Source organism: Phyllostomus hastatus, unplaced genomic scaffold (assembly GCF_019186645.2).
Source record: "Phyllostomus hastatus isolate PE091 unplaced genomic scaffold, TTU_PhHast_1.1 phas_scaffold_385, whole genome shotgun sequence".
Lineage (NCBI taxonomy): Eukaryota > Metazoa > Chordata > Mammalia > Chiroptera > Phyllostomidae > Phyllostomus > Phyllostomus hastatus.
The window spans coordinates 5209950-5234704 of NW_025334026.1; the positions used below are offsets into that span (position 1 = coordinate 5209950).

At 45.8% G+C, this 24755-nt stretch overlaps 1 protein-coding gene across 1 annotated transcript in view; it reads left to right on the top strand.

Annotated features, from left to right (window-relative positions):
- Window positions 1-24755, top strand: part of XYLT1 (xylosyltransferase 1) — a 302100-nt gene that overhangs the window by 65883 nt on the left and 211462 nt on the right. Inside the window, exon 2 of the mRNA XM_045819421.1 lies at window positions 24551-24589. Coding sequence (XP_045675377.1) covers window positions 24551-24589 — 39 coding nt within the window. The remainder of the gene's footprint in view (window positions 1-24550; window positions 24590-24755) is intronic.

Here is a 24755-nt window from a genome sequence, read left to right on the forward strand (position 1 = left end):
CATTGGGTTGCTTTGATGGTAGATGAAGTAATGCACATCACATGCTCGACAATGCCTGGTACGTTACGAGCACTTACTACATTTAATAAATTATCAATGTTCTAATGGTAAGGGCTTAAAAATAAATATGCTGGATTACTGCTCTAAAGTGGCTCTTGGGCACAGATGCACTGGCCTTAATGTCATTTACATGCAACCAAAATATTGGGTGGGAATGAGGTTCTTTGAAATGAAATCATTTCTCTTGTTGATATACATTATAATGTTAAAGAAAATATGCACTTTAAAAAAAATTACTTGTTGGGCCTGATCATGCTTTTGCTCCAAGTTCCTGGGCCTCTCTGCCTCTCCATCCTGTATTTAGTAATCCATAAACAAGGCTTAAGCTGCTATTTAAAGCAACTCTGCTGTTAATCCTTTTGTAAGAGCAAATCCTATTGGAATATGAATAACCTCCCCCGCCCCAGACCTCCAGCTCCTCCCTTTTGCTCCCATTATGCAGATTCAGTTTTTCTGATTTTATTTAAGTAGGGTCATCCATGGAGGGAGAGTCAGGCTCAGAGCTGGAAGATGAATAGAATTTTAAGAGTGTCTGGCCTTACATCCTCATTTGAAAGCTGGGGGAGTGGGGGCCTGGGGAGAGAGGCGCTTTACACAGCTGGATAGTGGCAAAGCAGAGTCTCAGCCTGTGTCTCGAAAAGTGCTGTTTAGTTGTTCCATCAGTGGCTCTTTTCCTTTCAGTTTGTCATGTATTTATTTTAATATGGCAAGTGCTACTGTTTACTTTTCCTTCTATAAACACACTACTACATACTACTATGCTACTACTATGAATAGTGATCACTTTGAGCTTACTGTATCCCAGGCACTATTCTAAGTACTTGCCATGAATTAACTTCACATGCTTTAGTTCATTTACCTCTAACATGTGGAGATTGTGCTCACTAGTCTGTTTTACAGATGGGGAAACTGAGGCACAAAGGGGTTAACTCACTTGTCCAAGGTTATACAGTGATGACCAGCTCGTTGATTACAGGTGCCTCTCTGTGGTCTAAATGCACCACCATAAAGTTTTATTTTTTAAATAGGCATATTTCAGTACAAATGAGAGTTGGTTGAAGGAAAGACTAAGTTATTTTATGGGTGCTAGAGAAATGTTCGTGTGAACACTGGGAGTTTGGAGACATTCCAGGGACCATCGAGTATGTGTCAGATGCACGTGCAGCTTTACAGCAGGGGTCTGTTCGGTTCCAGGTGGTGCCAGAAACAGACCAAATCAAAGAAGGCCCCTGCCTTCTTGGAGTGTGCAGTCTAGGAAAAACGGACTGTGTGCAAAGAAGAAATGAATACAATTTTGCAGCTTGTGGGATGTGCCTGGGGGAAGCAGATAGGTGTGTGTGTGTGTGTGTGTGTGTGTGTGTGTGTGTGTGTTTTATGGGAATAGGGACAGAGAGTGTGGGCCTACTTCTACTAGGTTCATCTCTCTGGGAAAAGGCGACACTTCAGAGGAGACACGCAAGTGACCTGCACAGGTTTGTCTCTTCCTGTGGTTATATCTGTTCTCCATCATTTCCTCTTTGAATGGGGAGAACTCTCAGGCCTGTGTTTGGGCACCTCCCGCACCCCTCAAGGACTCCGAAGTCACCGGAAATCAGGAAATCGTCCAGGCCTGATCTGGGAAAGGACAGCACCTCCTGACACCCCTCTGTCAGGCGGAGATTGATATGTTCCCCACGAGTGATTTATTTTTAGCTTCCTCCGTGAGAGGCAGCAAAGACACGGTTAGTTTATTATTAAACAGAACCATTTATTCATTGTGCCCTTACATATTGGTGATGTCAAAGGGAAGTCAGATGGATTTGGAGTGCGGATTTTTACTCAAACTCAGAACTTCCTGCCTCTAACTAACCAGTTAGAGATAAAAGAGGAGGGTGCCTGTTTCTGGCCAGATTCCTTCCCGTGGGGCAGGACTTGCAAAGTTGGATGTCTTCTGGCCAGGGCAGGTCGTGAGACTGAGCATGGTGACCAGCTGGGGACTGAGCATGCCCACACCTATCTGAAGGGGACAGTTGCTTTGTTACAGAACGGAGATGGGAGGGGGCAATTACTGGCCCAGCCAGGGACGCCAAATACTGTTACAGAACACACCCACACACACAGGGCCAAGGCGGGTATAATATACTATTACCAAAAGGACCCCCCACTGGGTTCGACTGTCCACCGCCTTAGGAAAGACATCTCTCAATGCCAGAGATTTGTGAAAAGGAAAGGAAATGTTTATTTAAAGCTATACAGACTTAAAGTAGTGACCTGATGTCTTCATTAAAATATCAAAGCCCTTTTGGATACCCACAGACACCCACAGTGCTTCCTTCTCCCCCTGCCCTAATTCGGGGTACCGTATCTCAGGGAAAGAAGTAGACCTCCGTGATTCTGGGTCCTGACACCATCAGCTGTGTCGCCGTCCAGGCAAGATCTCCAATTAATCCAAAGCCATGGTGCACCTTCTCATGGCCTACTGGCAAGAGTTCTCTCACTCTTCTTCCAAGCAAAGTCTCTCCTGCTTCCCAGGCCATGTGGCCAAAGGGAGCGCCCCAAAGCTGTGTGACTCTCCTTTCTGTTGCCACAGCTCCATGTTCTCTCTCACATGGCACAGGCGCGTAGTCCTTTCCGCTCTGGCTGCCTAGTCTCGGTTTAAATCCCCGAGCCAGTCTTCCTTTGCAGCCCCATTTCCGACTCCTCCTACAATCAGTTACACCTGCCAGCATTCCTGTATTCTTCCAGCTTTACTGGGCTGTCATAGTGAGTCTGGGCAGGTGTGGCCCCATGATGTAGAACCAGTCATCTCCAAGCTCTCACGCAGGTGCTGTCATCATGGGGACCTTCCCCCTGCCCCCCTGCCCTCCCCGTTACATCTTGGGTGGAAGTCCTTCCCTTCTCCCTGGCTCAAAGCATGACCACAGCTGTTTAGCTGTGAACCAGTTAAGGGTTATAGATATGTTAAATGACCACACCAGAGGTTAGCTGCAAAGCTGTTGGCATGCAAAACAGCTCTGCATGTTCCTGCTTCATGTGTCCCTTCCCCCAACTCACACCTGTGGGGGAAGGGGTGAGGACATCCTAATATTTCATAGACACCTTGAGTTCTGGGCCCTATTCCAAATCCCTATTTGGGGTCCCCCTCTTGGCTGCACCCTGTTACAGCTTCTCAGCTCCAGCCAACTGGAAATTTGGACCCCATGTGGCTAGATTTGATATTTCAAGAAAGGTCAAACATCCAGGATTTGAACACACAGTCTTCCTGAATTTCAGGTATTGGCAACTAATTGAAACTTGTAAAAATGCTTTGCAGGCCAAAACTATACCTGAGAGTTAAAATAGCTGACTGTTCTCTGACCTCTTCTCTGAGGACCCTGGAGAACCAGGCCCGACCAGCTAAGAACGCCAAATAGGGACAGAGTCTTTCAGAACTGGAAGAGGAAGACATTGGCAAATCACCTGTGTACTGGGGCTGGTGGTACAGGGCCACCCCTTCCACTCTGACATGCTTTCATCCTGCTGTGCTGGGCCCACGGCTGGCCCGTGGTGGCAGCCTCCTGAGGTGTGGATGGTGAAGCCTCAGCCATACTCTCAGGTGGCCTGCCCATGAACGCAGACATTTACTGAGCACGTTGTCTGAGCTGAGGCCCCATGCCAAGTGCTTTCCATATGTTATTAGCTAAGGCGACCTTCAGAGCAGCCCCTGCAGGTGGAGCCTAGTGTTGCCCCACCTTATATTTGCGAACTGGGGGGCTCCGAGAGGTTAGGACACACGGCTAGAACGCAGCTGAAGTGGAGAACTCACTCCAGGGCCTGAGACCTTGAGAGATACAACTCTCCCTTTGACAGAAGCCAGTTCTTAATTCAACTCTTAAAATTTAAATGTTCCTTCTGTTTAAATCATTCATCTTGTCATCGCCATTCAGAGTCAATATTTGCTATGCTGGGACCATATGTTAGGCACCCTTTTTGGCTCTGGGAGAAGAGGGGTGGGTAAAACACAGCCCCTGCCCATTGTGCATCTTGAAGATCAGGACCCAGAAGGAAGTAATTAGAAGGTACTTTTAATTCTTGTAATTGGTGATGATGGTGACAGCAGTGAGCTCAGGAAGGGGGTGGTCAGTATATCTTTGGGAGGCCAGGCAAGGTTTCAAAGGAAAAGTCTGAGTTGAATTGGGAGGGGTGAATAAAAATTCTTGGGGGTAAGGGGGTGGGGAGGGCAGGAAGAGAAGGGGCTCCTGATGGAGGGAATGAAAGCAAGAACTTTGAGCTGCGCTGAGTTTCCTCTGTGGTTGTCCTGAGCAAGTGGTGTAGAAGGAACTGTCCCTTCACCTTGGACTTCGCCTGTGCCCTTCCCAACACCTTCCACGGAAAACCAGCCCTTCTTCCATCAAAACAAAAGTCTCTTCGAGCCCTTCGCCCATTTTTAATCGGATTGTTTGTCTTCCTGGTGTGGAGTTGTGTGAGTTTTTCATATATTTTGGAGATCAAACCTTTGTCCGAGGTATCACTGGCAAATATATTTTCCCATACGGTTGGTTCCCTTTTCATTTGGCTGATGTTTTCTTTAGCCAAGGGAGGTGGGGGGTGGGCAGGGCAAGGGGGAGTAATGAGGGGAAAATGGGGATAACTGTAATTCAACAACAATAACAAATAAAATAAAAATAAATTTAGAAGTCTCCGCAGCCAGCTTGTTGGAAGTGAGCAGATGCATCTCAGAGCAGGCAGGGAAGGATGCCTTTGTCTTGGGAGACAGGCGTGGAATTGTCCTCTGCCATCAGATCCTCTGGGTTCAAACCCTGACTCTGCCAAGTACTGTGGTTTTGAGTAGGTTTCTTCGCTTCTCTGAGCCTCAGTTTCCTCACTTGAGAAATAGGGATGAGCAAACTCCCTTTGGTGTCTCCAGGAAGAGCAGGATCTTTTGTATAGTAAGTGCCCATAATGGGCACTGTTGCCATAATTGGGGGCAGTTCCCATGACTCTCAGTGCCCTGGTCTGCTCACAGGTGCACAGGTGCGTTCAGAGGCAGACTGGCTCCTCTGAAGTGTGTGGGGCTGCCGAGCTCACCCCCACAGGCTTATCCATTCATCTGTCAGTGGACACTTGGGCTGTTTCTGCCTTTTGACTGTTGTGAATAATAATACTGTTGGGAACATGGGTGTACACATGTCTGTTCAAGTCTTTGCTTTCGGTCCTTTTAGGTATATATCCAGGAGTAGAATTGCTAGGATGTGTAGTAACTGCTATATGTAATTTTTTGAGGGACCACCATATGTACTATCCTTCCTTCTTAACTGGCATTTGCCTGTAAAATACAGGAGTACAAGCATGTGACAGGAAAACTCATCTGTGAGAGAAAGATACAAATGAAGTAGAATTCCTTCTTCTTCCAGGGCCTCTTGAAAGAAATCATTGCTAACCGTTTCTTGTATATTCTCCAGGGGTAAATACCAACATTTTCAAGTGTGTCTTGAGAGTGGGTGTGTGAGTGTGTGCCTTTTTAGATGCAAATGTGTGTGTATCCTTCATTTCTAGGATGGGAACATCGAGAGCCCACACTTGGCTTCTAGCCAGCCCCTGGGAGAACATGAGCTGTAGAAAAACAGGGACCCTAGTGCACAGATGCCTGCCCCCTACCACCTGGCCACCCCAGGACTTGCCCAGGGGCCTGCCACACGTCCACTGGTCTGGCGTGGCTCCCTCCAGCCCCCACCACCACACCCTGTCTGCTTTCTCTCCAGCACCCTCCCTGCGAAAGGCTGGAATTTTCTTGAGGTAATAGTTTTCTCAGAAGCCCTGGGGCATCGCTGTGCAGACAGGCTGTGCTGACTTACAGGGGTGTTCCATCAACCATCCAGCCTCTGTGATTTAAAGCTGCCAGTCAGATGTTGCAGATTATGTTAGAAAATAGCCGTTTGGGCTGAGTTTTGGAGAAGCTGCTGCCAGATGGGGACTCTTGTGTTTTCCTCTATATATAGTCTTTATGGTGAGCTAACTGAAGTTAGCACAGTTTATTTTAGGAGGTAACTCCCTGGAGCAGGCCATGGTGGGTTGGGCTGCTTGCCTTGGGGGAGCATTTGAAAGGTTGCTCAGATTGCCCTCCTACAGGAAGATCTGTGGCCTCTGACAGTTCTGGGAGAGGAAGAGGTGTTCACCGCTGCATTGTCCTTTGTCACTTGTGGTAGTCAGAACTTGGCGATGTGCCTGTGATGGCAAAGTGGTTGTGATACGGCTGAGACAGGGTAGAGGTTTGGCAACTCTGGTGGTAAATATTAAGTTTCTTGGAGTATTCTGTGCATGGAAACATACGAACAAGAAAGTAGAGGGTGCAGGTGGGCTTTAATCTGAGGTTAATAGGACATCGTGTAAGGAGCTTGGACTTTGGAGGAAGAGCCAGTTTCAAATCCCAGCTCAGGCTTTACTAGCTGTGGACACTGAAGCAGTTATTTTGCTGTCCCTTAGCCTCCATTTTCTCAGCTGCGAACTGGGAATATCTGCCTTACAGTGTCGTCATGAAGGCGACAATGAGAACTAAAATGAGTTAAGGCCAATAAAGTACCTGGCACATAATGGTTGCTTAATAAATAGCAGTTATTTATTATTGTTTTATTTGAAGGAAAAAAGCCATTTGCCCTATCTTCCTAGAAATTATCTCAATTGGAAGGAAGCATTCTGTTAGAATACTAACTACAATTTTAGGTTAAAGCATGCAGGCTTGTGTTAAAAGCGTGGCCGTTTGGAAATTGGTCACTTACTGGTGTGACCTGGCAGAAGGAACCTTCAGATTTTCCTGCAGTGACCTGGCCTCTTTGAGAAAATCCAAATTGATGTAATCAAGATTACAGAGTATATTGTTTAAGAGGAGATTGTATTAAAATAAGGATTTTTTGTTTTGTTTTTGGGGAAACACAAAGTGCCTTGGAACAACTGAGCACCCATTTAGTATGGGAACCATTCCCTCTCTCTCTCTCTCTCTCTCTCCCCCTCACACACACACACACACACACACACACACACACACACATATTGACCCTCAAACAGTGTGTCTACTAAGTGCTTGCTGACTTTCATTCATCCACTGATCACTCATTGAGTGTCAGCTGTATGCCATGCCTAGAGTATACATGCTTGACCTATTCTAATTCAATTACAGAGAAAAAGCAAAGGAGAAGAGGAGCAAGGAAAATACTCTGGGTATCTTCTTTGTTCTTCTGAGTCTCAGTTTTTCTCTCTGTGCAGTGAGCACAGCTGGATGTAATAGTTTCTAGGTTCTTTGTAGCTGTTTGATTCTGGAACTCAGCCAAGCTCAAGAATTCCTTTTCCTCTTTCTGAACCCCAGCATGAGGATTTCTAAGCCTTTGTTCAGCCTTCCCCTTCTAGCTAGGGGAAGTGGTTCCAGCATGAGCTGGAATGCCCAAATGCTTACAACTCTCTGGCATCAAGTGGTTAAGCCAGAAATAAAAATGAGTCATGTCAGGATTTGGGGGGCCCCCTGATCGTCATGGTTATCTTTGGAACAGGGAGCCATGAAGAGGATAACCTCATTGCGTGGGGTCATAGCTTTCATCCCAGGAAGGCAAATACTTCAGCCTCCCTGATGGGAATATGTGTGTTGGGGGTGGGGGACAATGAACCAACCAAGTGATTTTCAAAGTCCTCCTCCAGGGGGTAAAACAGGCTGGCCATCCTGTATGTGGGGTTTGAAACTTGGTCCCTGCTCTGTGATGTTAATGAGCATCTTTACCTCCCTGAACCTGTGTTTTCCTACAGTTGTTGTCCATAGGATGACCAATTTGTTTTAGTTCGGGACTTCCCTAATTTTAACACTCAACACCCACATCTTCAGTCCCAGGCCAGTTGTGGTGATGGTCACGTTAGTTTTGAGGTTGAAATAAACCAGAGCACAGAGCGCACAGTAGGGATCAGTAAATGGGAGCTTGCAGGAAGTAGTATGCAGTTTGGTTGTGTGTGTGTGTGTGTTGGGGTGGGGTTGCTAGTTATCTTTTTCAACCTAGAAATGCCTGTAGCATTTCCCTAAGCCACAGAACTCAGAGTTGCCAGTTGACATTTGTCTAACCTAGATGGAATTTTTGTGTTTTTTTAAGACAAAAGGAAGACATTTTATCAGACTTTAATATGCTACAACATCTCACAACTTGGTATTTTTCATTATAACAATAATGAGGGTTGAATAATTTGTAAGGCTCGGTAGGTAGAAGCAACCTATGGCTCACACCGTGTGGGATGTGTTATGAGTCCTAAAAAAGAGAAATAGTATTGCTTGAAACTCATTTTAAAAATCTTCAGTGTGTTGGTTCACAGACTCGGTTTTCAGATGTACATTTGGATCTGATTTTGGAAAGCCAGGTATGTAAATGTGATGAAGGAAGTGGTACAGAGAGCTGACTTCTGATGAAGCTGCATGTCACTCCACATGAAAGCCTGTCCGTGGTTCCCCGATGCTGTTCAGATTTGACTCAGACGCCTTCCTGGTCCCACAGGGATGCCCCGCCTCAGCCTCCACCACCTCCTCCCACCCCACTGCCTGGCACCCGCCCCCCTGTCACTGCCCCTCCACACCCTACGTTCAGGCCTTCTCTCTTGGTTTCCTGAAAATCATGTGTGGTCTCCCACCTCAAAGCCTTCATTAATGCTGTTCCTTCTACCTAAAATGCTTATATCCCCTCTCTCATGTTGGACAAGTTGATTGTTGCTCTTTCTTTAAAGCCCAGTTCAGTCCTCACTTCCTGAAAGAATCTCGGGCTCCCCCACCCGAAGTTCCTCTGTTTCAAGTCCTCCCTCTGTCCTCCTCTTTGGCAGCTTTTATCTCAGATGTAACTAAATCACTGATTTTGTCATCACTTGATATCGGATTATTGAATCGATCAACTCCTACTCTGTCTGTCTTCTTACACTTTCTGTGTTCATTGAAAAGGCGACAGTTGTCGAATTTTACAGGCATTATGAGGGGCAGTAGCACAGAGCGTTCAAGAGCAGAGCGTCTGGAGACAGATCTCCTGAATTCAGTCAAGTTTTGGCTCTAACACTTTGCAGCTGAGTGACTTTGGGCATGCTGCATAACCTTTCTGAGCCCAGTTGCCTCATCTGGAAAATGGGGGCTCAACATTTTATAGAGGATGAAGTAAGTTAATACATGTCAGTGGCTTAGCATAGTGCCTGGCACATGGTATTTGTGGATGCCGGTTATCACTAGTTCTACTAGTAGTAGTAGTTATCTTGAGAGATTGTAGCCAGGTTGCCTAAAAAAGTGTTGAAGGAGAGAATATTCATTGTTTGTGCCACATTGTGACATTGTTTATTTAGCAACTTCTGAGATTATAGAAGAGTTTAAAGCCTCAGTCTCCTCATCTATGAAATGGGGTCAGCACTACCTACTCCACATCACCTCTTCACAGGGTTGTTGTGAGAGTTCAGATAAGATGGGGCTGTAGACAGCCAACCCCTGGCTGAGTCACACAGCAGGTGCTTGACGAAACATAGTGGTCCATGCACAGTGAGAATGTGTTAGCAGCTCTTCACAACCCACAAACAGGGGTTCCTGAGCTGTGCCTGGCGTCTGAGGAGCTGGGCTGTAAATACAGGTTCCACGGTAGCCCTTCTGGAAGTGATCCGGATCTCTGAGATTTAAAACAAAACAAAAAACAAAACAAAACGTGTCCTGGCTGCTGTCACTCAGTGGATTGAGTGCCGGCCTGCTAACCAAAGGGTCGCCGGTTCGATTCCCAGTCAGGGCATATGCTTAGGTTGTAGGCCAGGTTCCCAGTAGAGGGTGCACAAGAGGCAACCACACATTGATATTTCTCTTCAATCTTTCTCCTTCCCTTCCCTTCTTTCTAAAAATAAATAAATAAAATCTTTAAAAAGACAAAACAAAATGGAAAGTAGTAATGAATGGTTCAAAGTCCTGGTTTTATATGGCAACTTACGAGAAAGCAGGACAAGTCATTGGAGAATATATTGCTAACAGACATAATAAATACAGTTCTGATTAGGGATTAACTGTTCTCAAATAACTCACAGTGCATTGAGTATGAGTGAGGTCAAGAGCATGTTAGGAGCAGATGTTGTTTAGGTATGTTACAGCCTTGTAGCTCACACGTTTTAAAAGAAATACTTATTTGATTATTATTATAAACCAGACATTATTCCAAGTGCTTTACAAATGTTAATTCAATCAACCCTGAAAAGCGGCTAGGAGGTAGGTATTATTATTATCCCTATTTCACATATGAGGAAACTGAGGCACCCCATTAGCAAGTAACGTGCTCAAGGTCAGACAGAGCAATTGACCGAGCCAGCACTTGAGCGCAGGTGGTCTGATGCAAGAGTCCATGCTCTCAGCCACTACTCTGTGCTGAAGTCATATGGAAGAATGTAATAAATGGAAATAGATCACTGAGTGCAGAATTTGCACCTTCTCCTTGAATGATCCAGACCAGCTGTCCTTGGTCCTGAATTCTGTAAGCTTCTCCATTAATGGAACTTGACTACTGGTGTCTATGAAACTGGCATTGGGAGGGTTTAAGCCCTCAAACCGATGGAAGCTATATAGTCTCTTGTCTTTATTGTTGACATTGTGCCTACACCCCATTCACATCCTCTCCCCAAAGTAATTTTCTTTTACTTGGGTAAAATGTACAAGTAGTTTACCATACCTGCTGAAAGCAGGGTCTTAATTAGCTGTAATTTTTGAAGTCTGCAGCTGTAAACTGTGCTGAAAAGATTGAAAAGATTAGTGCACTAGTAATAAGATAATTATCCCTGAGAAATGCTGTTAGCATGTAAACACATTTAACGTGTGAAATCAGAACAACTGTAGTATTTCCCCCTTTTGGTGTTTAAAGATGCTCCTGCATGAATAATTATAACAAAATGCAAAGTACAGAAATGGAACACTGCCTGCTTTTCCTTCCCTTCTTCCTTGATTCTATCACGGCTCCGGAATAAAGGTCTGCCTGGCGAACTCTCCCCTGAAGTGGCTTCCCGTCCCCCAGCAGCCATTTGAAATTAATACCAGGAGCAGGGAGACTCTGGGGAACTCCCCCACGTTAGAGACGTTAGGCAGACAAAGTCTACAGATCCCACTGCAGCTTCTTAGGAGGGCTTTGGATGCACGTGTGTATATACGTATGTGTGCTCACACACTCATACAGAGCTGAAAAGAGTGGTCATGGTTACATACAGCAGAAGCAGATGCAATTAACCTCAATCCACTTTCTTAGACCTACAAAGCTGCCATAAAATATGCTGCACTTGCCACCATTCTCTGGGACCTATCTTGTTTCTGCTGAGTTTTTGTATCTTTGGATAGTTGGGAAGTTACTTTCATTTTATGATGTCAGTACATGTAATGGCTTCCCGATGGACCATAGTTTATCAGATATGCTACACAGTTCATAAAGATGAACCTCTACTTTGTCTTCTTATTGACATTGGCCAATCAATATGTTGAACTTGTCTACTTCTGCTGTCTTTCATTCCCAAGGCTCATCTTTGCGGTAAGGACTTGACTTGTAGTCAAGCAAACATCCTTCCACTCATAAGTTGTAGTTTGAAACTTGTGTAGTTCTGGGTTTGGAACACTCACCTCTTAGATTCCAACCCCACCTGACTTGAGGGTCGATTGACTTGGCCTCAAAAAGAATTTACTGAGTGCTGCTTGTGAGGCAGTCATTTATGCTCAATGAGTCAGGATTCATTGAGCATAAAAACAAAGGGGCCTTGGGAAAGCAGGACATGTTGTGAAAATAGTATATAGCAGGGAGTGAGAACACAGGACCCCAGCCCCTACCCATGGGCACAGACTCTGCTTCTGACCCCAGTGTTCCTGGATGTGTGTTTGTACACTCTTCTTGATTCAAATAGTCCTTGGTTTTGTAGCCAAGTTTGCTTTGCAGCCAGTCTGAGGTCCACATCCCATACTCCTGTCCAACCCCAGGGCCTTTACTGAGAGTGTCAGGACTTGATAAACCAGAGGCTGCAAACGCCAGTGTTCACAGCTGCCATGCAGGCAGCCTTAGAGAGGGAAGCATGTGGGGGACAGGGGTGGGAGCTGTGACAAGCTGGAGGTACATGCCCTTTCTAAGAGGGACAGCTACTCCCAGATCCAGACAGCCAGTGCCTTATGGAGGTGATGGATTTGTGTGTCCATTTTTCTGATTTTCCAAGAAATGCCAGAACTTTGCAGTTTTACATGAAACCTCCTGAACTAAGCGTTGGCATCATACGTAGCATTTTTAAAAACATGACACAGGCTAAATAAAACATAGCTGAATACTGTCCATAGGCCCCAGTTTGTTTTTGCTACCTGTGCAATAAACCCTTGAAGATGTTGTTCTCCAAGTGCCTGCTCAACAGAGGCTACTGCTGGGCCATTGCTCTTGATTCCCACCACCTCATGCATCAACTTGCACTGCAAACGTTAACTTGTATCTTGCTTCTCCAGTCCTTTCTAATCCTACCCTGCCCCCTCCACACAGATGTCTCAATGAAGTTCCTGGGAAGGGAGCACTTACTATCTTGAATAGATCCTACAGTTGTGCCAAGCATGTCACGTGTGTGAATGAGAGTTTCCCTACCCTGCACCCCAGTGCAGAAAAGCTTAAACATGAAAGGGGATCATTGTAGCATTTGGGCCAGCAAACAGCACCGAGCACAGTGGTCCTCTCCTGGGTGCTGATTATCAGCTTGCTTGGGGATCTCAGGCTCTTGCCTGACCTTGGCACAGGGTCTGGCGGATTTGGCTTTCTGGGTGTAGAATGGGTCACTTTAGAAACAAAGCTATTTTTGAGACCGAGTTGAGGAAAGTCCTCTATTCATTGATGAAAGGAGCTCATTGTACAAAATCCATGTGCCCCGCCGGACCCTCTTCCTCTGGCCTCCTCCTTCTGCCTTTTCCCCAGCTGGGTCTTTGTCCGTGGCCCACAGGATGCTCTGTCCCAGGCTGTGCTTTCTTCCCATCTTCCTGCCTCTGCAGCTTTGGGGCTGCCCTTTGCAGAAGGAAAGCTGGGCCTGTAGGCCCTGTGCACGTTCTTGGCTCCTTGGGCCAAGTCTGTTGTCATGGATGATGAGAGTGCTTCCTTCCGGGAGGGTTCGGAACAAACAGCCAGTTCACAGGCAGCTGCACAGGGTGGCTGTGCAGGAAGGAAGAAAAGAGTGGGCACTAACAAGGTCTTCCTGTTCTGCCCTCTGCACTGGGGCCTCCCCAGCTGCCACCCCCAATAAGTCAAGACCATTGCACTCCAGGTAGAGGCTCCTCAATGAATAAACTGCAGGACTTAACTCTCTCATGGGTTATTAATGCTTTTCTGTTTCTTCTCTCAAGTCATGGCATCCTCAGCTTTTCTTTCTCAGGACTGGGGGTGAGGGTTGAATAAGCTGTCTGATAGGTAACATGGTAACTTCCTTTGGTGACAGTGAGAGTATGGTGGTTAAGAGATGGGCAGGGCAGGGGCTGTGGTCCAGAGGAGGGTGTATACCCACCGTGAGGAGATAGCAGCTGCCCAGCGCCCGCTGTGGCCATGCCAGCCCGATATGCCCACTTACTTGGATCGTCTCACTTTTAAAGAAAAGTCAGAAATCTGGATATTGTGAAACCACCCTATTTTTGAAAATGTTGGCAACAAGTGAAAAAAAAAAGTACTGTGCACTAGGTAGGTCAAACCATACCACATACAAGCATTTTGGGTATGTTTTTAAAATAAAACTTTTATGAAAATATTAAGGTTAAGTGGGCCTGGCTCTGGGGATTTTGAACAAGTCTTATAACCTTTCAGAGCCTCAGTTTCCTCCTTTGTAAATCCGGAACAATCCTATAAGGTATCTATAGTCTATAAATATGGAAATACATGCCATCAAGAGCATCCCCCAGTGGGAAAAGCATAAAATAAATTTATCTGTGTTTCCAGACTTTATGGTTATCCTGCAGGAGCCACCCCATGAGGATGGAGTGAGGATTTATTGAAATAATGCACGTAAATTGCTACGGAGGGTGCCTCACAGGGGCTTAAATGATGGCTATCATCATGGCCATCATCATCGTTGTTGTCGTCATCATCATCACTGTCATTATTGTTCAGTTATCATTAAGAAATATAGGAGAAGGATGGGGAAGCAGGAGGGAGGCACTGAGCTCTCCCTGCTCTGAAACCTCCTGACTTTGACCCTGACTCCCATTATAGAGTGCTTTTGCCTCTCTGCCCCCTGCAAGCTGACCTGCTGACCATTCTCTCCCAGCCTGTGCCTTGGCACAGGCTGGAGCTGGGCTGTGCCCTCTGTAACTGCTGCACAGCTCCATGTCCATCATCCCATGCTCCAGATCCTGGGCTTAGTTTCCCCTGCCTTGAATCAGCAGTTGTGTGTGTGGCCTCTTGGAAACATTCCAGACATGAAGCACCGCTGAATCACAGTTTTCCCAGAGCTGGGATCTGCTGTATTTTGAACAAAAGATGTCCTGGTTAGAGGTTCTGGTGAGAGAGCTGAAGAAGAGGAAATAAAGGAAAGGGGGGAGGGACTAGAAATTTATTTTGGCAAAAGGGATGAACCCAGGATTTTATATCAAGAAACTTGGATTCTAGACTGGGTTTTGATATAAACTGTGTGTAGCCCTTAGCAAATTTACTTCCCATCTTGAATCTCATTTACCTCACCAGAAAATGATGGGTTTGGTTCAGGGCAGGGATGAAAATAAGTTTCTCATAGGAAAACTGGAATCTATTGGTAAATGTCTGCTCATACGACCATATTGAGAAGCTGAGGCCAAGTAATAGCTTGGTAATAGCTACCATGGGCACCATACAGGGAGGTTACTGCTCACCTACCCTTCATCTCTAAGTTTATTTGTGGCATTTGCAATCTTAGATTTGGGAAGCCAAAGCTGAACCGTTTCCCTAAGGAACAGAAAACCCACCCAGCAGTGCCCAAAGCTGTAGAACAGAGCACAGTGTCTTTGGACTCCAGACAGTGTCTACAGAACACTTGGCAGTATTGGTTCCAGGTGGGCCACCTGCCATCTTGGTGACCATGGCAAGTGGGAACAAACTTGGTAGGTGCCCAGGCCTGTGCCTGGGGAAGGCTGATTACTGAGCTGAGCTGGAGACATGGCTTATGTTCCAAGCTTCGGGGAGGCTTGTGTGTCCAAATGGAGCCCGGGGAGCCCTGGACGGATCTACCACGACCTCTTGCCTGGCTATGTCGGGCGGAGGCTGCATTTCTCTGTTGCTGCTGTTGTTTTTTTGTTTTGGAATGTAGCATGTCTTGTTTCTGGTCTGGAAAGCCTTCGAGCTGCGAAAGCAGGGCGCTGTAAAGTGATAGTAATTGTTCTCCGGGATCAGCTGTGGCTTGTCCATTCCATGCCAGGACTGAGCCAGGGTCTGATATAATGTGCCAGTCAGTCTTCACAGTGGCCATGCGAGATGGTTATTACTATTGTAACGAGTTAAGTAATTAATTGGAAGACTCCCAGCAAGGACATGGGAAGATCTGTCTGTTCCTTGGAAGCATGAGATCTCATTCATATGGCTTCCTTGTGACAACTGCTCATGGAACCATGAACTGTGGTTTAATGATTCGGTTCAAGATGTGGTTGTACCACTGGGAAGCAGAACAACTTAGTGGTTCACTAGTGCAGCCTCAGGAGCCACACTTCCCTGGTCCAAATCCTGGCTTTGCCACAATTTGACTTTGGTTGCACCATCTGTAAAATGGGGCTGTTAATACCTACATTCTAGAGTTGTGGTGAGGTTTAAATGAGATCTTATACCCACTTGCAATAATGTCTTGCATTCGGTAGGAACCCATTGTTAGCTACTATTCGGATTACTGTCAATATTGACTCGCCATGTGATGCTAGGTAAATTGCTGGGGTGACAAACCCAGTCTGCTTGCAGTGGCCAGGCAGCAGCCACTGGGCCAGGAGCTTTGTTGTCTTGCAGGAGTGCATGTCCAGTGTTGCTAAATCTCCCATCTTTTGAAAAGGGAGGTGAGAAATCTGCACTTAGATATGAAATGTCCTGGTTTTAAAACATTGGCAGCAATTTCATCAATATTACAGGCCAAAAAAAAAAACAAAACAACAATCCAAAAACCCAGTGTATGAATCATCCACAGGCCACCAGTTGGCCACCCTGTCTTAAATTCCATATCTGAAGCCTCTAATCTTCCAGGTGGGTACATTCAAAAGCTTGTCATTCCGAGAATTATAATTATGTGTGCTCTGTAAAGAATGACAAAGTCTGTTGAGGTACCCACAGAACAAAGTGTTATATACAACGTCTGGTAATTGTCACTCTCAGAGATACACACACCAAGTGGAAGAAGCATTAGAATCATTTCTGAGTTTCCATGTGTCTGTGGTTTCTCCTGTCTTCAGGGCTGTGGGTGATTAACCAACTCCAAGGGCCGGAGCTTCAGCTTGAGATTCTGTTGCTCAGGTCTGGCTTCCGGATGGAAAAATGTGGAGCGAATGCAGAATGGCAAAGATTCCTATAAACTTAATTATTTTTTAATATAACAGAGAGAAACAAACAGAACGAGAAAAATCCACCCAGTTTTATGGGCCTAACTGTATCTACCACCATTCCTCTAAAGCAGTGAGAACCCCGTAGACATCTCAGTGGGGTTTCTGTTTTCTCCCCTGAGCCCTGTTTGGAGGTGAGTTCGTGTTTCCCAACAAGGCCGGTGCTGTGTGAGTCTGGCCTGCGTTCACATTCCACATGCAGCCTTTCTTTGAGAACAAGGGGAGTTCTGTGTCCTTGGCATCCCTCCCTCATCGCCCAGTGCCACCCGCCCTGCACGTGCCCTGCTTCATCTCAGGACCCACTGGCAGAAGGAGATAAGCTTGCTGCGAAATTCCACAGGGACATCTAGAGACAAAGCCCCATTGTGTGAGCACCTCGGTTGCTGGGACTAGATCTAGAGAAGGAGTTGAGAAGCCTTGTACATCCTGGGTCAGGAACACGGGACGGAGAAGGGTGGTGACAGGGTTGCTGGGGCAGAGCGGATTTCTTTGACATAATAGTGGGGAGAAAGGAAGGGGCAAAAGATTCCTTGCACCCTGCTTAGACTGAAATACTAACACCCAGTATGATGGTGTTAGGAGATGGGGCCTTTGGGAGGTGATGAGATCCTGAGGGCAGAGTTGCAGAGAACATGATTTGTGCCTCTATAGAAAACACCCTGGAGAACTCCCTTACCCATCCCGCTAGGTGAGGACACAACTAGAAGTTGGCCCTTTGTGAACCAGGAAGCTCCTTGATCTTGGACTTTGTAGCCTCCAGAATGGTGAGATAGACATTTCTGTTGTTTATGAGCCGCCCAGCCTATGGTATTCTGTTAGAGCAGCCCGAACAGGCTGAGACACACCCATCATGGAAATTCCTCAGGGTCGCAGCAGGTGAGCACCAAAGTTCCCCATGTGTGTTACACGCTTGGTGGCTGGCTGGCTTGGGTATTAGAGGTTGGGGTCCTGTTCTTGGTTTCTCACTGGCTATCTTTGTCACCTTGGATGCTTTCAGTCTTGTGTTATTCATGATATAGTGCCAGGGTTCTTGGGCCCCAGTATACACAAGACTTCCCCATGGGTGTTTATTAAAAAAGCAGGTTCTTTGGATACATGTCCAGCAATCCTGAGTCAGTAAGTTCATGCTTTAGAATCACCAGGATTTTGGTTAAGGGAACAGTTTCTGACAAATTAGAAACCTGAGCGCCAGTCCTGGCTCCCTCCCATATCTGCCCTGTGTTTTTGAGCAAATTATCCCCACTGAGCATCGGTCATCTGATCTGTAAAATGGGGAGTGTGATACCTCTCTTGGCTGGGTTGCAAGTATTCCGTGTGCTTGGCACAAAGTAAGCATTCAGAATGGAGTAGCTAAATTTACTACTTTCGCTGCTGTCAGGTGGAATTGGTTTAACTGGAATTGGTGTCTGCAGTGCCTTGCAGTTCAGAAGAATTGTAGTTGAGTAAGTTTGGTGGGTAGAGGGATATGTCTGAGCCTTCTTAAGCCTGGAAGAAACAAACTAAGGGACGATTATTTTTCGGCCTTTAACCATGTTCCAGACATTTTAAGTACCTGGTTTAATGTACCGTTCACCACAGCCTGTGATGTCAGTGCTGTCCCATTGTCAATGGGAGGTGATTATATGTCTGCATTTGTAAGAGACAGCCTACGTTTACACTGGTTAAGCTGGTGTAATTATTAGTATTGCCCTTTTTTACTTACAAAAAGGCCCCAGACAAATTCCTTACAGCCCTATCTATTTACATTGTGTAAATGAGAAAAGTAAAGCTCTCAGAAGCTAAGAAATTTGTCCAAGATTGAAAATCTACTAAGTGGCTGTTATCTGCTGAACTGCCTGCCAACCCCCAGCACCTCGGAACATGACTGTATTTGGAGATAGAGCTTTTTAAAGAGGTGATTAAGTTAAATGAGGCCTTCAGGGTGGGCCCTAATGCAACCTGACTGGTGTCCTTACAAGAAGAGGACATTTGAACACACGGAGCCCCCAGAGATACCCTTGCGCGGTGGGAAGACAATGGGAGGAAAGTCATCCAAAAGCAGAGGAGAGAGCCCACAGAAGGAAACAACCCTGCTGTCACCTTGATCTTGAACTCGCAGCCTCCAGAACTGTGAGAAAATAAATTTCTGTTGTATGAGCCACAGGGTCCATCCATGGTCTTTTTGTTGTGGCAGCCTGAGTAGATTAATATAGTGGTTGCACGGGATTTCAACCTAGGGCTGCCCCTGCAAACCTGCACCCTTTTCCACTGAGTGTTCCTTCTTTGCCCTGTGCCAAGCCCTTAGTACAAATGACAGTGCCCATTTAGGTCACAGACTTGACATCAAACTCAGCTTCCAATTGTAGTTGCCAGTGAGCCCACTTCTTCAGCGGGCAGGAGTGGTGTTGGTGAGTTTTTGTTCCTTTCAGTCTCAGACCCCACGAAGAGTTCATTGCACTTCCTGAGGTACCTGGTATTTGATGGTAACTGAGAGTGAGGCACAATGTCCTGATGGTGGAAGTTTCCTGCTTCTGTCACCAATCAGACAGCTCACAGGGAGAAAGTGCCATGCAGCTTTCAGAGGTGTCTTCCTGGGTGTGTCCGTGCACAGGTGGTACCTTAGGGGTCCATTGTCCATCTGCTGCTTTGATAGGCTCCATGGGGAAATTTGGCTCTGAAGTCTTGAGTCATGGGACTGTCACATCTCTACCAAAGCTATTGCTTAACACCTGAGTAAATGCTATCTTGTATCTTCAAAGCAAAGGAAGGGAAAACCCTTCCAACTGCTGAAGCTTAGCTCAGGGCTCAGCGCCAACCAGGAGAGACAGAAATATTTGCTGCATGCATGGAATGACAATGAATGAATTCCTCCTTCTCTCTTTCTACTTTCTTATGAAAGCTTAATTGCTTATTAAAATTAGGCCTTTGGCCTGGATGTGCTCGAAAACGTTAGAGCCTGGCATCCTGGTCTTACAAACAAGTCTTGCAAGATGCAAACAAGTCTCATTTCTCCAGGACCTGTAATCGGGCTCCCACCTCTTATTTAAACAGTTAGCTTTGGGAATAGAAGTGTACACAGAATCTCTTTAAACTCATTTCCCTGTCCCTCATGGTGCCCGCCAGGCATAGCGATAGCTGCTGAATTGGAACTCAGTAAACGTGTGTGGTTGGATGTGGCTAACTCTACCCAGTTCCCTGTTGTGGCAAAGCCACTGGGTTTTGTTTTTAGTCATGACACGTGTTCTAATTTCCATCAACCATGTCCACTCCCTTTAAAAAAAGACACATGCTAAAAATGGATTCTAGTAGTTGTTACAGTGGAACCTTTTATTTGCTGTGAGTATTCTTCCTTTTGATAAAAATAACCCAGGTTGCAAGATTACTCTGAGGTGGGCCTGCACTTTTGGATAGAACCACGATGAAATAACAGAGCAGATGTTTCTCAAGGGCAGGGCGCTGGGATCACTTCCACCTTCAGCACCATCTGTATAACCTAGGACAGGTCACTCGTCTCTCTGGTCTTCAGTTCACCCATCTCTGAATGGGAATAACGGTAGTATCTTCCTCATTGGATTGTTGTAAGGGGTAAATGGAGTGATAATTCTGTAGAGGTTAAGCTAGTACCTGGAACATGGTAAGAACTTAACAAGTTATTAGTTCATTATCACCTTAGTAAATTACTAATTATTCCTAGTTTTCATGAATATTCTTAACCTTGGTCAAGGAATATGTCCATGGGATAAAGTATAGAATAAACCAGAGGAATGAAAACTGTCTTGATCTCAGGGCAAGAGGATTCTGCGTGATTATTTCCATTAGTGGTGTTGTCATGGCCTCTGAATAGCTTCAGAAGGACTGGTGTACTTGGCAAAGAGGGCTGAGGGCTAACTCGTAGGTGGCACTAGATCCTTACGGTCAAGTATCCCTTTGCTTGGCGTAATACACACCTTTCATGGAGCTTGGGACATGGTAGGTTCTCAATAAATTGTAGCTATTAGTTATTGTTATTTCAGGTCCCTGGGATATATTTGCAGACTTAGGGAGAAATGTATCTTTTGTTTCCAAGGCTGGAGTGTTTTTACGGTAAGTTTTGGTTCTGTCATGATCAGTCTTTGGAAAACATATCAGTTAGGTACAGCCATAACGATGCCTTACGTCTCCAAGGCGCACCTCAGAGACGCTGCGGGTTTGGTTCCAGACCACAGAAGTATGGATTTTGGGGTTTCCCAGTACACATTTTTGGATTTCCCAGTGCATATAAAAGTTATGTTTACATTGTACTGTTGTCTATTATGAGTGAAATGTCATGTCTAAAACAACAATGTACAGAGCTTAATTAAAAATACTTTATTGATTAAAAAAAAAGTGTTAACCATCACCTGAGCATTCAGCAAGTTGTAATCTTTTTGCTGGGGGAGAATCTTACCTTCAATTTGTAAAAACACAGTATCTATTAAGCCCAATAAAATGAGGCTCTTCCTGTATAACAGATCACCTGTAAACTCAAGGGGTTAAAATAAATATACAGGGTGAGGGAAAAATAGGCTTACAGTTTGTGTGAAGGTTGGCTGTGGGTGGCTGATGTAGACTGGGCTTGGATTCAAGCTGTAGGTCAGGTCCAGATCTGTTCCCTGTGTCTGCAGTCCTCCCTGGACCAGCAGGCTACCTGGGGCATGTTCGTTGTGCTGAGGGCAAAAGCACCAGAGGTCCTGCTGGATCTCACAAGCACATTTCAAGCTGCTGCTTATGCCATATCTGCTAACCTCCCATTGGACAAAGCAAGTCAGATGGACAAGGCTGAGGCCAGAGGATGAGGAAGCACACTCTACAAAGAAGTGCCAACTTAAATGACCATAGGGTATGGATATAGGGAGTGATGGAGAATGAGGGCCATGAATTCAGTCTACCTAGTTCTCTGACTTCCCCAATTTAGTCATTGCAATACCTGCTGTGAAAGGGCTTTCCTTGCTTTAGGTGCTTCCCTGGTTCCTGTTACCTCATTGAGATTCTAAAAGCACTCCGAAGCATCAGAGCGCACTGCAAATTCCCCTTTGTTCCAGAGGAGCCTTTCCTCTGACAGGCAGGAATTTGCTCTACTGTAAAGCAAAGGATCCCAGTTTAGACAGACAGGATGGATTAGGCAGACAGCATCATTGACCCGGTTCCACTTCGTTAGCCTTTCCAATTAAGGAAGATGTTGCTGAAAGTGAGACCTCACAGATAAGTAAGTAGTCATACCTTAAGGATCTTCTGGATTGAGGCTCTGTAGGGAGAGGCCTATATTTCAAATGTGCACAGAGGGAGGGGAGCAAAATTCTGTTGGCAAGTGAATCCTAATGTTAATGACCAGCCACTTGTGAGTACTTTATCTTCTTGGCTAGGAAATTAACATGCTAAATAGATAGCATTTGTGCTTTTGTCTTCCAGAAGCTTTTTAATGAATATTGGACCCCTGACCATGTACCCATAGGGTCTCTGATCTTGGAACATCAAATACAGAGTTGGTACATTACTGTATCCAGGCATGAGGCTCTTGGTTTTGTCAAAACAGTTGACAGAAGATTTCCTGTGGTTTCCCAAGGAAGGTCTTTTCTAGTGAAGTTGTTCTTAGGGGCTCACATGGCGATGGCATTTTCCCCTCTTCACCCCCTTGGGATTCTGAGCAATGAAGCATAAGCCCCAAACAATGGCCAAATGGGCTGCGAAGTACAACTTAATTAATCTGGGCACACACCCAACACCCCAATGTAGTGCTTTGCAAGGTTGTGGCTTTGGGAAAGAGGCTAAGGTTTGAGTCTCCGAAGCAGCTTATCTTTCAATCAAAATCTCGTTGGTGAGATCTGAATGGAGAGAGACAGACACACACAGACTTCTCTGAGCTGAAGAGCAGACGTGGCATGCTCTCACTCACTAAGCAGCACTCCTATGATCTGACTCACGCTGCCTGTCACTCACTGGGGGGGATGGCCTTGCCCCCTGAAGGCAAAAATGAGCCCTGTCCAGTGTGCTTGCTTAACACAGGGAACCTGGAAGCATAACTCTCCCTGTGTACCAGGGACCAAGGGGCTGGCTGGAGGGGCTCTGTGAAGGACAGCTACACTAGTCAGCCTGCTCACTTGAAAAAAGTGGCTCAGTGAAGGTTCTCACCCGTCATAGCTGCCATTGGGGAAGAGCCGGTCAGGGTTTGAAGTATTCTTTCCAAGACTCTTCCAGTTCCCCCGAGGCTGCAATGTGGGAGGAGTGGGAGAAATGTTCCCCTCAGTATTTTCCTGGGGTGTGAGAAGGATTCAGTGCCTGGATGGAATGTGGAAATTAGAGTGAGATGTTCTCTTGCCAATTTTACCATTGAAGAAATGCTGGCATTTAGACTCAGAAGTGGAACTCAGGGAGAGGAGTCCCCTATCTTGAAAAGTCAGAACTGACCAGAGCTCAAAATGCCCCTGGGTTCATGGCTCCTACACTCATCAGAATTATTATAAATAGGTGTCATTGTAAAGAGACCACAGTTCACCTAGGGTAAGGGTTCAAAATGTGTCAGTTTTTCTATCAGTCCTTTTTTTATTGTGATGAGAACACTTAACATGAGGTTTACCCTGTTGACAAAATTGTAAGTGTACAAAACATACTGTTGACCTCAGGTACGATGTTGTACAGCAGTTCTCTACAGCTCATTCGTCTTCCTCAACTGAAAGTTCATACTCCTTGAAGAGCAACTCCCAATTCCCTATTCCCTCCCCCTCCCCCCAAGCCCCTGGCAACCATCATTCTAATCTCTGCTTCTGTGAGTTTGACTGTTTAGATTCTGCATATCAGTGGAATAGTATATGCACTCCCATGTCCATTGTAGCCATATTTACAATAACCAAGATATGTAAACAACCTAAATGTCCGTTGGTAGATGATGGAAGAAAATGTGATATGTGCATTAATTGAATAATACTCAACCTTTAAAAAGAAGGAAATCCTGGTATATGTGACAAGATAGATGTACCTTGGGGACATTATACCAAGTGAAATAACTTAGACACAGAAGGACAAATATGGCATGATCCCTACATGTGTTCTTTCTTGTTCACCATATAGGCCAGTGAGCTGGGGCTAATTTGAATGGCTTCCTAGACGCCTGTATTGGGAAATCTGCTTGGATAAAGCAAAGCTTCCAACTGAGTTTGTGTGTCATGCCCATTCTCTGTAAGAGGCAGCTTGAGATTGCTTTCCCAGAATTACAAATCCAAGACAGTTAAGTTCAGAGCCAACATTGTACAGACAAAAATAGCCTTTATGTGCCAGGTTTCCTGTTTTTCTTGGAAACCGCTAGCTGAAAACCACTACCTCCTTCCCATTCGTCCCTTCCACCTCCGTACCCACCCTGGCCTCCACCCAGAGAGTTCATGTTTAATGACCCGAGACATGACCACCAAGCATTTCCAGTCAATTGGCTTTTTTAGAGAGCGAATGAATTGGACTTTTCTCTGGCCCTCTGGCCCCTGAAAAAGGTCTTCCCCAGCCCATTGGAATGTGCTCTGCAAACCAAGAATTAAGCTCTTTTCTTTCTCTATCTCTATCTCATTTCTTCCCTCATTCTTTCCAAGATCAGACAGACACAAGCTGCTGGCCTTGCCTCTAACTGGGATTCTATGTTCTTTCAGGTTTATTTCTAATCCTCTTATGGATACATCTTTTCCTTCATATAGAGACTGAACATACTTCATTCCGTATTTCTTTATACTTCATCGTTTTGCATGATCTCCATGTAGGTGTCCTCTTCACCTCTTCATGAAAAACTTGAGCATCCTTAACCATCTGGGTATTGGGGGGATATTGGAGATTGGGCCACGCTGTTCTCAAGTCTCACAGACTGGGGGAGACAGAGTTGGGCAGCTTACCTGTGGATTGCTCAGGCACTGAAGAGATCTAGCTTTGTTTTAAATGATGCTGGGGAAAAGGGTTACATTTGCCCACCACTCATGTGTGCTTTCTCCTTTCCTCCCACAGGACCCACACCCAAGTCCGCTGATCACCCTGGAGACCCAGGTCAGTACCTTCCCCTGGTCTTTGTCCCGTATTTCTGCACTGACGTTCCTGCACCCAATCTCCAGGGAACATCTGTGTGTCCTTTTGGCTCCATGGCTCAGAAAGCTAGGGCAGCCACATAAGGCTGTCCTGTCCTGTCAGGATGTGCAGGCATGCACATGTGGGT